General features: G+C 34.1%; 1 protein-coding gene across 8 annotated transcripts in view; it reads left to right on the plus strand.

The window, feature by feature from the left end:
• The window catches only part of ZNF280D (zinc finger protein 280D), a 163,007-nt gene that overhangs the window by 81,346 nt on the left and 67,045 nt on the right, over positions 1-14,616 (plus strand). For all 8 annotated transcript variants that reach the window (XM_060005918.1, XM_069540479.1, XM_060005917.1 and 5 more), the window contains 4 exons: positions 4,202-4,425; positions 7,329-7,486; positions 8,291-8,391; positions 9,414-9,560. In XM_060005918.1, coding sequence (XP_059861901.1) covers positions 4,202-4,425; positions 7,329-7,486; positions 8,291-8,391; positions 9,414-9,560 — 630 coding nt within the window. The remainder of the gene's footprint in view (positions 1-4,201; positions 4,426-7,328; positions 7,487-8,290; positions 8,392-9,413; positions 9,561-14,616) is intronic.

Raw genomic sequence — 14,616 nt, forward strand, 5'->3', positions numbered from 1 at the left:
GTATCTTTAAATTCCATACAATTGTTTTGTTATTTGGGGGGCTGGGTGTTGTCCAGTACTCATTTGTTCATTTGTTCAATGTCCTTTGGCATATTTGTGATTTTCTTCCTAATCCTTTTAATTCTTTCTCTCTTCCTTCTTCTCTCTCCTCTCCCCTCCCCTTCCCTCTTTCTTTTAATTTACTAAGCTTTTCTAATTTATTTTATTTTCCAACATCTGTTCACCTGTGTACTTTTCTAATTTGTGTTTAGCTATCTGGTTTTATTTTTTTTCTCTACTTTTACTCTTGATTTTGCCACTCTTTATGTCTTGCCATCTCTTCTTGCTTTTTGGTTTTCCGAATAGACACAGTTGCTTCATTAAGTTTTTTTAAATTTATGGCAAAAATTTTGGCCCCTATTTTCATCTGCATCTGCTCTAAGGTGTTTTTGTGAGAATTTTACACTTCCTCAGTTTATCTTAAAGTATTTTTGTTTAGATGTAAGTTCCTATCATATTGAACAAGTTAGATTTTCTTGGGTTAGTTGTTTTGTACAAAGCTCCTTTTGGGAAGCATAAGTTGCCAGGATAATCTCACAGCCTATTAGCTGGTTTATACAACTTCTTCCTGTAAGTGTAACTTGTGTGTCTGATTTTATATGTAGCATTCCTTTTCTGTTTCTCTGTACTGAATGAGGTTTGAGGAATTTCTGCCATCCTTCTTGCTCCAGCTCCTACACTTGGTTTTGCAAACAAAGAACATAGATTTGCACTTCATGATGTGTATTTCACCTTAGAATATATGTTTTCCTGACACTTTCTAAGGTCTGTTAACATTGAGTTCTTTTGACTTCTCTGGTCGGCTTCCAGCTGCCTGTCTTCTGCCTGATCTGGCTGCTTTTGGTAGTGCTTTCATATGTTGTGGAGTCTGTGGATTCTGACTTTGAGTTTTAATGAAAATTAAATTTTTGGAATTTGGTTGTTGTGGTTTTTTGGATGTATCTCACAAGGAGAAGGGAAAAATGTTGACTTATGTAGGATGACCATATGGGAAGGTTTTTTTTACTATTTAAAAATGGTACCCCTTCTTTGCTCTGGAAATCCCATCTAAATTTTTAGGTACTAACAAAGCAACAGAACATGGTATATCTATTGGGAGGAGTAAAGATTAGAATGGTGTTTAGATGTTATCTACTGTTTGTCAAATTACAGGATATGGCATTAAAGTGTTTAATATTTGCAAAATGACTAACCCAGGAAATGAGGGATGAACCTGGGGTTACAGTGAAGGGCTAGAACCAAAAGGGTACTAGGGCTGAATAAAAGGTGACCAGTTAGTGTTGGGCCATAGCTCAGCCGTGCCATCCATCACTTGTTCTGTCTTACCATAAAACTTTAAATCTAAGCCTAGTTCTCATTTCTTAACTTACTTTCTTGCCTTTTGGATATTTTCTGTAAGATACTGTCTTCTCAATTACTAAATCCCCCAACCTTCTTCAGTGCACCTCATCCATTCTTGGTTGTCAGTGGTTTATCATTCAGCTATTTTATAGGAATATGAAACATTGTTTAAAGGATATTGTGAATGAGATTTGCATGTTTATTTTTAAAATCTGGTCCTATCTTTCCTGTAGAACAAAAAAGAAAATGGAAGAACAGCAAACAATTTATCGTCTATAATGCATTTATGAGTATTTAGGGTAACAAACGTTTATAGATGTACTAAATTAGACATTTCTGGAGAATATAAACCTTGCAGCACACTCTACTGTAGATTACATAGATTATTTTATAGATTTCAGAAGAGAATCAATTCTCAAATATGACTCAGAGTAACTCATACAGTCTGAAAGCCAGATTTAATGTTTGAGTATATAAGATTTTCCACATTTCTAATTAGTGAGACTATTCTGTGTTACGTCATTTTGTGCATTATAATTTTTTCCAATTGATGTTTGAGATCATCCCTATAGTAAAACTGCAGATAAGATGAAGAATTTTTTTTTTTTTTTTTTTTTTTTTTTTTTTTTTTTTTGCGGTACGCGGGCCTTTCACTGTTGTGGCCTCTCCCGTTGCGGAGCACAGGCTCGGGCCGCGCAGGCTCAGCGGCCATGGCTCACGGGCCCAGCCGCTCCGCGGCATGTGGGATCTTCCGGGACCGGGGCACAAAGCCATGTCCCCTACATCGGCAGGCAGACTCTCAACCACTGCGCCACCAGGGAAGCCCAAGATGAGGAATTTTGTCTATCAAAATGATGTTACTGATACACATCATTTGTAGTAAGACATATATTAAATCATTTTTCTAATAGTGTTGGTGAGTTTACTCTGACTCATCCTTTTCTCCATTTGTCCTTAAAGTCAAAAACAACATTTTTAGACTTTAGCTTTCTAAAGTCCTTTGTAACAGTGCGACTTTTTTTTTTAAAATAAATTTTATTTATTTATTTATTTTTGGCTGTGTTGGGTCTTCGTTGCTGCAAGCAGGCTTTCTCTAGTTGCAGCGGGTGGGGGCTACTCTTTGTTGCAGTGCGTGGGCTTCTCATTGCAGTGGCTTCTTCTGTTGCAGAGCATGGGCTCTAGGTGCACGGGCTTCAGTAGTTGTGGCTCGCAGGCTCTAGATTGCAGGCTCACTAGTTGTGGTGCATGGGCTTAGTTGCTCCGTGGCATGTGGGATCTTCCCAGACCAGGGCTCGAACCCATGTTCCCTGCATTGGCAGGTGGATTCTTAACCACTGTGCCACCAGGGAAACCCCAGTGTGACTTTCTTAAGTTTGAGCTCTTAAATATTATGTGTCTCAAGAAGAATCTAGAAACATAGGTAGCAAAACCTTTCTCATTTCCCTCTTTTTATTGTGGTTTCATTTCAATTGTGTTTATTCAGAGTGGTAGACTACAGAGGGTCATGTTGTCTTAGAGAATTAATACCCTTATCCTAATTAAGCTTATGGGTGCAACCTTAACTCCTAAGCATAAATTATGTCACTTTTTTGTCAGTTCATTTTATTTAGTATTTTTTTCTCCTCTCTTTTGGATCTATTTCAGATTTTTTGTGTGTGTTCTTTTTCCTCTGTAGGTTTCAGAATTGACAAGTGAACAAAATAAGTGCAATCGAAGGAAATATTATAGGTCTGTCTTGCATCAAAAGTCCAGCTTCTCATGTGACACAGAAAGTTTCACCAATAATGTAACATTTCAGTATGGCAGGAGAGGAAGTGGATTTTGTTATTCTTAGAAATGGAATAGAGTTGTGTTTAGATTTTCAGACTTTCTTATGATGCTACTAATTTATGAGCTAACATGTTTAGGAAGAGTTTAAGTCAGTTGGTTTATGTTGTAAAAGAATTACGTAGGCGCCTTGTTAAAAAATATAGATTTCTGGGCTCTACCTCTAGACTTTGTGGCTTATTGGTCTGAAGTAGGCCCAGGAATTAGCATTTTGACAAGCACTTCTGGTTTTTCTAATGCAGGTCTTCCTTGGATAGCCCTCTGAGTAAAACTGCCTTAGAGATATTCTAAAACTGAAAATTATGTACAATAAATTAATTATCTTGTTGGAAAAAAAAAGCTCATGTATGAAAGTGTTTCATATTGGAACCAGTTTATATGACATCTTGATTTTCCAGATGAGGAACTAAATTTCCCTGTCAAATATATAAGCATTCTAGATTTCAAGATGTAACTGTTGAAGCTTTCAAGACATGACCGATGGTTCTTTATTTTTCCCCTATGCATTTTTTAGCACCTTGAGTCTAAGGAATGGCAGGTTAGCTGTGCTCAATATCCAGTTCCAACCAGATATTATGATATTTAGTATATATATAGTTAAACATATACATTATAGCATGTAAAACTACATTTCCATTCTGTACTCTGTCATGGCATGGATATGAACAATGTTTAGTTTTAATTTAAATGTTGTTAAATATTTACATCTGAAAAGAAATTATAAGGAAAAGACTATTAGATCAATAGTCGAGTCTTGGTTTTAAGGTTTTTCTTTTCTTTCTTTAAAAAAATTTTTTAAATTAAGATAATAGATGTTTATTGTTTGAGATTTTGAGAGTATGTATATGCACCACAAGCTTTTGGTGAATATTTTTCCAGATATATCGCCAAGCATAGTTTTACATGGTCTGACCTTAGTTGTAAACAAAGAACCGTATTTTTGGTTTCTAATTGTTTTAAGAGATAAATAAGACTTCTGTTTTTTCTCTTTCAGTACTGTTGTCCAGACATGATAAATAACTTTTTGGGACTGGCTAAAACAGAATTTTCAAGTACAGCAAATAAAAGTAAAACTGTTGATTCAGAAAAAGGAAAACTGATCATGTTAGTTAATGACTTTTATTATGGAAAACATGAAGGAGATGTCCAGGAAGAACAGAAGACTTACACAACCTTTAAATGCTTCAGTTGCTTGAAAATTCTTAAAAATAATATCAGGTATGTTAGCATTTATTTTTATTTCTACTTGAAAATTGGAATGCTACAGATATAAATGTTGTATCTTTATCTTGCATTTTTAAATGTTATTCTAGATAAGAGATTTTAACACTTTGCACTAAGAACGAAGACATATTCTCTTGTTAAAAAAAGCTTTTGTCCTTTCTTATATTTTAGAGTTGACTCTTGGATCCAGTTAGTTGTATTTCTTTAAAATAACTTAAGAAAGGACAAACTTTATTTCAAATAAAACAAAATTAACTTCTTTTACCTATATTATCAGTGATCTAGGAATTTTCATGAGATAATTTTCATATTTAGCTGCTTTTGAATTTTATTTTTTTTCACACCACAAGAAGAACCACTTATTTATGTTTTGTCCAGTTTGACCTCTTATATACTAATCTTGTTTAATGCTCAAATCCCATAAAAGAGTTAGTTACAAGAATAAAATGAGAAGACATATTGATTGATATTTTTATTGGTTACATAGCTTGACATTTATATTTGGTAAGGTTTTTTACCATCATTTTATTATAAAGATTTTCAACATTCAACAAATTTAAAAATATTTTGTAATGGACACTTGTATACTCATCATCTTGATTCTATCATTAACATTTAACTGTACTTGCTTCATCATATAGCTATTCATCCTTCCTTCAAACTATCTGGGTTTTTTTATGCATTTCAAAGTAAGTTGCAGATGTCAATGTACTTCCATCAGTTGAGGTGTGTGTGTACAAATATACGTATGCATAACCTTTTATATTTACCCTTGGTGACTATTATTTGTAATTAGCATTCTTAGGTACCTATAGTTTACTTGTAGACCCAGCATTTATTTTATTTTCCTGTGAGTTCTTGGGTCCAAGAAGAAGCATATAGAAAAACCCTGAAATACACTGCGATAAACTCCTATAATAATTATTTTTTTATGGTAGTGCTTTATAGTTTTAAAAATTCTTTTACGTATATTATTTCATATAAGTTTTCACATTTATCTCCTTTCATCAAGTTTTAACAGCCATCAATAGCTAATGGTCCCAGTAGCTTAACAGAAGGAATATTGTACTTGGAGATATAACACTGAAACAATATTACAATAGAACTCTTTTCCCTATTTTCACATTTTTACCATTTTAGTAGTAAAATACACGAGAAAAATCATGTTAATATAGTAAAGTGCATAGAAATATGGCTCCCCTGCTTAGTTCTTTGTTATTCTTAAATGTTATATATATATGATATTAGAATTTATTTCAGCAGTTTTTTTTATTTTCCTTTGAGATTAACACATTAATATTAAACATATGAAAGTAAAAATTTTCTTTTTTTTGTTATTGTTTCAGAATACTAGTTACATATTTCTAGAGTGTCCTAATATCTAGAAATTTTAAGCAAGCAGCACCTGGTAACATCCAGGAATTGAGCTTTTTTTGAAATACTGATTGTTTAGTAAATGTAACCTTAATAGAAAACAATTTATAACCAAAGAAGTTCAATATGTTAAGTAATATTTTACCTTGATAGTAAAAACTGGGAGGGTAAATTGATATTTGTAGAGAATGGTAAGAAGCTGATAGCTGTAGATTTCTCTTCTCTGCCTTGTCAGCGTATGGTGTTTTTTCCCCTACATTGAGTGTCACCCAAAACAGGTTTATTTTATTCTGTGAATATCCTTGCAAGATGTTTGCTTTTTTTGTTTCCCTCATTTCCATCTGTTGGTTTAAGTAGTATGAGCTCCTGATGGGGGCCCATATAATAATTGAGAGAAAGCTTGCTAGTTAAGAAATTATTTTATTTAGATACATTTTAATTGCTGAAAGTCGTAAGCTGAGCGTTTAATGGCTCATGACATTTTCTCTATACCTAAATATTTAGCCAAGACTAGGATTTCCTATAGGTGTTTGTAGAGCTGGCGTAAAAACCAAAGGAAGTCTAAAAGATATTTCAAAGTGTACCATAACCTGTACTAAAGAGTAGCATTATGTGAGGTGTGAAAAAAAATAAATGTTATAACCTTTATGATGATTGCTTTCCAGATTGATGATATTATCACTTAATTTCAACATTATTTCCTGTAGTGACTCAAAGTGAGTAATTGTTAATAGTTGACCCCATCTAAAAATTGTTATTTTGATTGAATAACTTTACTTTCAAATTCAGCAAAAAGCTTCAGTAAGCTCTTTTAAATAGGCATTCCCATTTATATTGCACTCTCTGTTGTGGAAGGTCATAGTTCCTGCTCATAAGAAGCCTTTTTAGGGAAGCTGAAATAGCAGAATGTAAAACTGAAAAATGGACGTTGCCTACAAAGGGCACAGTCTGCAAGTTAAAATGAACAGTCTTTGGTAACAGTAAACCAGTATCATTAAATAAGACAAAAGGTTCTTGTAATTGTAGGCATTAAAATTGCTATTACATGCATTTAGAAACCAAGACACAAGTAAAAATACCAGTAATTTGTCTTTTAAGCAGCTAGAATTTAATGTATATCTTCATAGCTTAAGAGATTTCTCTCATGACACTGTAGCTGCTTTTGGTGGTAGAGTTTCCTTCCTTTCAGTATTTTATTTAAAAATGTAAGTAGTATTTCTTGTATGGAGAAGAAACCTTCTGTTTTATCTTTAAAAAAATTTTAATAATCTGAAATGATCAAGAGAGCAAATTAGTGATATTTCAAATTCATAATAACTATTTATTTTAAAACAAGGATGAAAAGATGTTGACTTAGTTACTTAATAAAAGTGATTATTTAAAGTGCACACTTTTCTAGAGGACTTTAGAGATTTTATCTTCAGTAATCATATCTCTAATTTTAAGATTTAGATTCAAGTACTTATTTGTGAGATTTTTGTTTTTAAATCTGAATTTTTGCACCTGTTGACAATCATTTATAGGTTTATGAACCACATGAAACATCATTTGGAACTTGAGAAGCAGAGCAGTGAAAGCTGGGAAAACCACACCACCTGCCAGCACTGCTACCGTCAGTTTCCCACACCATTTCAACTGCAGTGTCACATTGAAAGTACACACACACCCCATGAATTTTCTAGTAAGTTACAATTTCATTTAAGTATTGAGTATTTTGATTTTAACAATGTAAACTCTGAGAAAAGTTTGTTACTGAACTCTGAACAAGTGTGTTAGAAAAATAAGATGACTTTGAAATTTGAGAGTAAAGTTGAAAAAGTTAATTTTTAACTTATATAAAGTTTTAAATAAAATGAGTTACTGAAATTAAAGTCCCTCTTGTAAGTAATTCACTATGGTAAATAACCTGTGCCTTACATGTGGGGGAGTAAATTAGAAGCCTCAGATAATAGTTTTCAAATATGAAATCAGTGCCCTTCTTTTAAAACTGAATAAGAAAAGTAAATACAACGGTAGTTAAAATCACAGATTTTGGAGCAAGACAGCTTGGGTTCACATCCAAGCTCTGCCTCTTAATATGTGATCTTAATGTGATCTCAGACAGGTCACTTAATATTTGAATAATGGGGATAATAAAAATACCTGCTTCATAATGTTTTGATGGGAACTGAGTGAGTTAATGTAAGTAAAGTCCTTAGAACTGTGCATGGCACACAGTTAACAACTATGGAACTGTTCACCACTACCACCACCACCAATACTACTACTGTTATTATTGTTGTTGTTGATATAGATGTACAAAATGAATTATATATGTATATATCTGATTTTGTTTATTTGCCTCGATAGGATACTTTTTAAGAAAATTGCAGTGTAATTGACATATAACATTGTATTAGTTTCAGGTGTACAACATAATGATTGAATACTTCTGTGTATATATATATCTTAAAATGGTGTAATGTCTTTTTTCCCCCACTTTCAGCCATTTGCAAAATATGTGAATTATCATTTGAAACAGAGCATATTCTTTTACAACATATGAAGGACAATCATAAACCTGGTGAAATGCCATATATTTGCCAGGTATACACATATTTTATTGTATACATCGTGTTTGTTTGGTTTGTTTATTATCTCTTGTTTTGGTTACAAGATTTAAACCTATTAGGCCAGGCATCAGCAAATTTTTTATATAAAGGGCAAGATAGTAAGTATTCAGGTTTTGAGGATCATAGGTCTCCGTTGCAACTAATCAACTCTGCCATTGTAGCACACAGGCAGCCATAGACAATAAGTGGATGAATGGGTATGACTGTGTTTCAATATAACTTTATTTATGGACACTGAAATTTGAATTTCATATAATTTTCACGTCATGAAATATATTTTATTTTTCTAACCATTTCGATAAAATTGGTTGCTAAAATTAAAATATCTTCTGTAAATAATTATTAGTAGGAAGTCCCTTGGCATAACTCATACATTGTTATGTAAGGTCAGCAGACAGTTGGAATTGGCCCATAGGCCATTGTTTGCCCACTCCTGTACTAGACAAAGAAAAGCTCTGTGGCAGAAAGACAAACATGAACTTATCTTACCCTGTAGGGAAGAATGTAGGCATACAAGGGAAATATAAAATGCTTTTACTTCAGAGAACCCTACCAAATGCTTTGGGACTAGTATTTTTCCAGAATTTGGAGGAATGAGAAAGTAAGATAAAAATAAATTGTCACTTCCATAGCCTGGAGGCCATTTATAATCTAAAGGAAGATGCTATTTTATATAGCAGAAGAACTTTATAGTACCAGAGGTGTCAGAGTTTGAAAACTCAAGTCAAGATTGGGGGTGACAGATAAAAATATCTGATAAAAATAAGGGAATCTAGTTATATTTTGGGAAGTATCCTTAAGCTTTGAAAGGTAATGACGCTTCTGTCTCAAAGATTATCTTTCAATGTTTGCATTAATGGAATTCTTGGTTGCATAGGCATCAGAGCTGAATTAATAGTACAAAATATTCTTCTGAACAAGTGACCTATCATTCTTACTTTGAAATTGGATATCATTATAAGTTTTCAAGTTAAACTAAATCTCTTTTTTTTGTAGGTTTGCAATTATAGATCATCATCATTTTCTGATGTAGAAACTCATTTTAGAACATCCCACGAAAACACTAAGAACTTGCTATGTCCGTTTTGCCTCAAAGTTATTAAAATTGCAACACCCTATATGCATCATTACATGAAGCATCAGGTGAGATTTGCCAGTTTTTATTCCTTTAATGTTGTTTTAGAGAAAAGATAGATTATGACTTAGAACATTGGTTAGATTTGTTCTGCAGGGAAAGCAGCATTGTTCTAAAAGACATGATTAATTTGTAATTTATGCTGAATTACCTGTGAAACTTCCACTTCTTTTCCTTGCTTCCTTTCTGGTGATGTTGTGGTTCCTACATGAAAATTCTGAAAGATAGCTAGAAATAGGAAACCTTGGATTGAAGGAAAAAAGAGAAGATGAGTGGAAGAATATCCAAAAGATTGGATATTTCGAGGCTAAGAATTACCTTCTGGGAAAGGTAATTATCAGGAGCAGGGGAAAAGATGAGTTTGAACTGATAAAGAAGATTGATGACTCATAATCGTGTTTTCCTCTTTCTCTTCAAACTTTATTCCCACTTTTAGCTCCCATATTATAAGACATGTTTGCGTCATTGACCAGGAGTGGTCTTTTATAGCTGCCAGGGATAGAGGAAGCAGTAGTGACACTTACTGCTTGATATATGAACTCTGGCAAAGAACTGTATTTAGTCCTGCTACGTAATTTTTGGGACCCAGTATTAGTGCTTATACCCATCTCTTGAACCCTGATGTTATACTTACTGGTTCTTTTCCTGAAGCAGTTAAGTCATCCTTTGGGCTGAAAAGTTTAATGCATCACTGATCCTGTTCTTAAGTGCTTGAAAGAACAATAATAGTGCCTTTGCCAAAACCAGAAGTCAGTGGATTTATTCAGTATGATCATGTAATCAAGTTTTGCCACCTCACTAATTAGCTCATTACATTTTCTTGTTATTGATTAAATTGGCATGTCAGTTTATTCAGCATTGGTGCTCACTTTGCTTTCCATTCTAGTCATTAGATAATCATGAAATCGGCTTATGGTTCTTCATTGGGAGAGATCATAAAAGTAGAATTTCCAAATAAATTTGGGATCACCTATGTTGTGACTGGGTTGCTACCTATCCTTGAGGAGTTCTGGCAAGATCTTTCGATTCCGGGTTTCCCCGGCAATTTTGCATCAGTTGTTAATACATGTTCCCGCCCCCCTCCCCCTCCGCCGTCACCAATTGCTACTGGTAAATGAATTTGGTAAAGGCCTAGATTTACAAAATTAAATCGTTGTTTCTTTTTCACAACAGGATTCCTCAGAAATTTTAACATGCTAATGAACATTGTAAATCTCTAAGTAATGATATTATATGTATTCCCCAGACTTATTTAGCTATTGAACCCTTTATTTGCTCAATACCTATTAACATTTCGTGCGGAACAGAGTTTGAGAAACACTATTCTTGATACTCTGTATTTCTTCTTTGGCTTTTAATTTTCAAAGGGGGAATAAAGTATAAAACAGTAGTTTTATTTCATTATGGGGATTTAACATCATTTTCCCCATATGCTATATTAAGCTCCAGAGTGAGATATAGATGTAGGAAGAATGATAATTATGAAGGAGATGTGTGGGCCAACTGTATGGGCTACATGATTTTTTTTTTTAACGTTTTTATTGGAGTATAATTGCTTTACAATGGTGTGTTAGTTTCCGTTTTATAACAAAGTGAATCAGTTATACATATACATATATCCTCATATCTCTTTCTTCTTGCATCTCCCTCCCTCCCACCCTCCCTATCCCACCCTTATAGCTGGTCACAAAGCACCGAGCTGATCTCCCTGTGCTATGTGACTACTTCCCACTAGCTATCTATTTTATATTTGGTAGTGTATATATGTCCATATATACACTACCACTCTCTCACTTTGTCCCAGCTTACCCTTCCTCCTCCCCGTGTCCTCAAATCCATTCTCTAGTAAGTCTGAGTAGTTATTCCTGTTTTGCCCCTAGGTTCTTCATGACCATTGTTTTTTTTTTTTTTGTTAGATTTCATATATAGGTGTTAGCATACGGTATTTGTTTTTCTCTTTCTGACTTACTTCACTCTGTATGACAGACTCTAGGTCCATCCACCTCACTACAAATAACTCAATTTCGTTTCTTTTTATCGCTGAGTAACATTCCATTGTATATATGTGCCACATCTTCTTTATCCGTTCATCTGTCGATGGACACTTAGGTTGATTCCATGTCCTGGGTATTGTAAATAGAGCTGCAATGAACATTGTGGTACATGACTCTTGTTGAATTATGGTTTTCTTAGGGTATATGCCCAGTAGTGGGATTGCTGGGTCATACGGTAGTTCTATTTGTAGTTTTTTAAGGAACCTCCATACTGTTCTCCATAGTGGCTGTATCAATTTACATTCCCACCAACAGTGCAAGAGCGTTCCCTTTTCTTCACACCCTCTCCAGCATTTATTGTTTGCAGATTTTTTGATGATGGCCATTGTGACCAGTGTGAGATGATATCTTATTGTAGTTTTGATTTGCATTTCTCTAATGATTAATGATGTTGAGCATCCTTTCATGTGTTTGTTGGCAATCTGTATATCATCTTTGGAGAAATGTCTCTTTAGGTCTTCTGCCCATTTTTGGATTGGGTTGTTTCTTTTTTTGATATTGAGCTGCATGAGATGCTTGTAAATTTTGGAGATTAATCCTTTGTCAGTTGCTTCTTTTGCAAATATTTTCTCCCATTCTGAGGGTTGTCTTTTCATCTTCTTTATGGTTTCCTTTGCCTTTGGAATAAGTTCCAAAGATTTAAGTTTCATTAGGTCCCACTTGTTTATTTTTGTTTTTATTTCAATTTCTCTAGGAGGTGGATCAAAAAGGATCTTGCTGTGATTGATGTCATAGAGTGTTCTGCCTATGTTTTCTTCTAAGAGTTTGATAGTGTCTAGCATTGCATTTAGGTCTTTAATCCATTTTGAGTTTATTTTTGTGTGTGGTATTAGGGAGTGTTCTAATTTCATTCTTTTGCATGTAGCTGTCCAGTTTTCCCAGCACCACTTATTGAAGAGGCTGTCTTTTCTCCATTGTATATTCTTGCCTCCTTTATCAAAGATAAGATGAGCATAGGTGTGTGGGTTTATCTCTGGGCTTTCTATCCTGTTCCATTGATACGTATTTCTGTTTTTCTGCCAGTACCATACTGTCTTGATTATTGTAGCTTTGTAGTATAGTCTGAAGTCTGGGAGCCTGATTCCTCCAGCTCTGTTTTTCTTTCTCAAGATTGCTTTGGCTATTCGGGGTCTTTTGTGTTTCCATACAGATTGTGAAATTTTTTGTTCTAGTTCTGTGAAAAATGCCAGTGGTAGTTTTATAGAGATTGCATTGAATCTGTAGATTGCTTTGGGTAATATAGTCATTTTCACAATGTTGATTCTTCCAATCCAAGAACATGGTATATCTCTCCATCTATTTGTATCATCTTTAATTTCTTTCAACATTGTCTTATAATTTTCTGCATACAGGTCTTTCGTCTCCTCAGGTAGGTTTATTGCTAGGTATTTTATTCTTCTTGTTGCAGTGGTAAATGGGAGTGTTTTCTTAATTTCATTTTCAGATTTTTCATCATTAGTGTATAAGAATGCAAGAGATTTCTGTGCATTAATTTTGTATCCTGTTACTTTACCAAATTCATTGATTAGCTCTAGTAGTTTTCTGGTGACATGTTTAGGATTCTCTATGTATAGTATCATGTCATCTGCAAAGAGTGACAGCTTTACTTCTTCTTTTCCGATTTGGATTCCTTTTATTTCCTTTTCTTCTCTGATTGCTGTGGCTAAGACTTCCAAAACTATGTTGAATAATAGTGGTGAGAGTGGGCAACCTTGTCTTGTTCCTGATCTTCGTAGAAATGGTTTCAGTTTTTCACCATTGAGCACGAGGTTGGCTGTGGGTTTGTCATATATGGCCTTTATTATGTTGAGGAAAGTTCCCTCTATGCCTTCTTTCTGCAGGGTTTTTATCATAAATTGGTGTTGAATTTTGTCAAAAGCTTTCTCTGCATCTATTGAGATGATCATATGGTTTTCCTCCTTTAATTTGTTAATATGGTATATCACATTGATTGATTTGCGTATATTGAAGAATCCTTGCATTCCTGGAATAAACCCCACTTGATCATGGTGTATGATCCTTTTAATGTGCGGTTGGATTCTGTTTGCTAGTATTCTGTTGAGGAGTTTTGCATGTATGTCCATCAGTGATATTGGTCTGTAGTTTTCTTTTTTTGTGACATCTTTGTCTGGTTTTGGTATCAGGGTGATGGTGGCCTCGTAGAATGAGTTTGGGAGAGTTCCTCCCTCTGCTGTATTTTGGAAGAGTTTGGGAAGGATAGGTGTTAGCTCTTCTCTAAATGTTTGATAGAATTCGCCTGTGAAACCATCTGGTCCTGGGCTTTTGTTTGTTGGAAGATTTTTGATCACAGTTTCAATTTCAGTGCTTGTGATTGGTCTATTCATATTTTCTATTCCTTCCTGGTTCAATCTCAGAAGGTCGTGCATTTCTAAGAATTTGTCCATTTTTTCCAGGTTGTCCATTTTATTGTCAAAGAGTTGCTTGTAGTAATCTCTCATGATCCTTTGTATTTGCAGTGTCAGTTGTTACTTCCTCTCTTTCATTTTTAGTTCTGTTGATATGAGTCTTCTCCCTTTTTTTCTTGATGAGTCTGGCTAATGGTTTATCAATTTTGTTTATCTTCTCAAAGAACCAGCTTTTACTTTTATTGATCTTTGCTATCGTTTCCTTCATTTCTTTTTCATTTATTTCTGATCTGATCTTTATGATCTCTTTCCTTTTGGTAACTTTGGGGTTTTTTTGGTCCTTCTTTCTCTAATTGCTTTAGGTGTAAGGTTGGGTTGTTTATTTGAGAGTTTCTTGTTTCTTAAGGTAAGATTGTACTGCTATCAACTTCCCTCTTAGAACTGCTTTTGCTGCATCCTATAGATTTTGGGTCATCGTGTTTTCTTTGTCATTTGTTTCTATGTATTGTTTGATTTCCTCTTTGGTTTCTTCAGTGACTTCTTGGTTATTAAGTAGTGTATTGTTTAGCATCCATGTGTTTGTATTTTTTACAGATTTTTTCTGTAATTGATACCTAGTCTCATAGCGTTGTGGTCAGATAAGA

Source organism: Delphinus delphis, chromosome 2 (genome assembly GCF_949987515.2).
Source record: "Delphinus delphis chromosome 2, mDelDel1.2, whole genome shotgun sequence".
In the NCBI taxonomy this organism is placed as follows: Eukaryota; Metazoa; Chordata; class Mammalia; order Artiodactyla; family Delphinidae; genus Delphinus; species Delphinus delphis.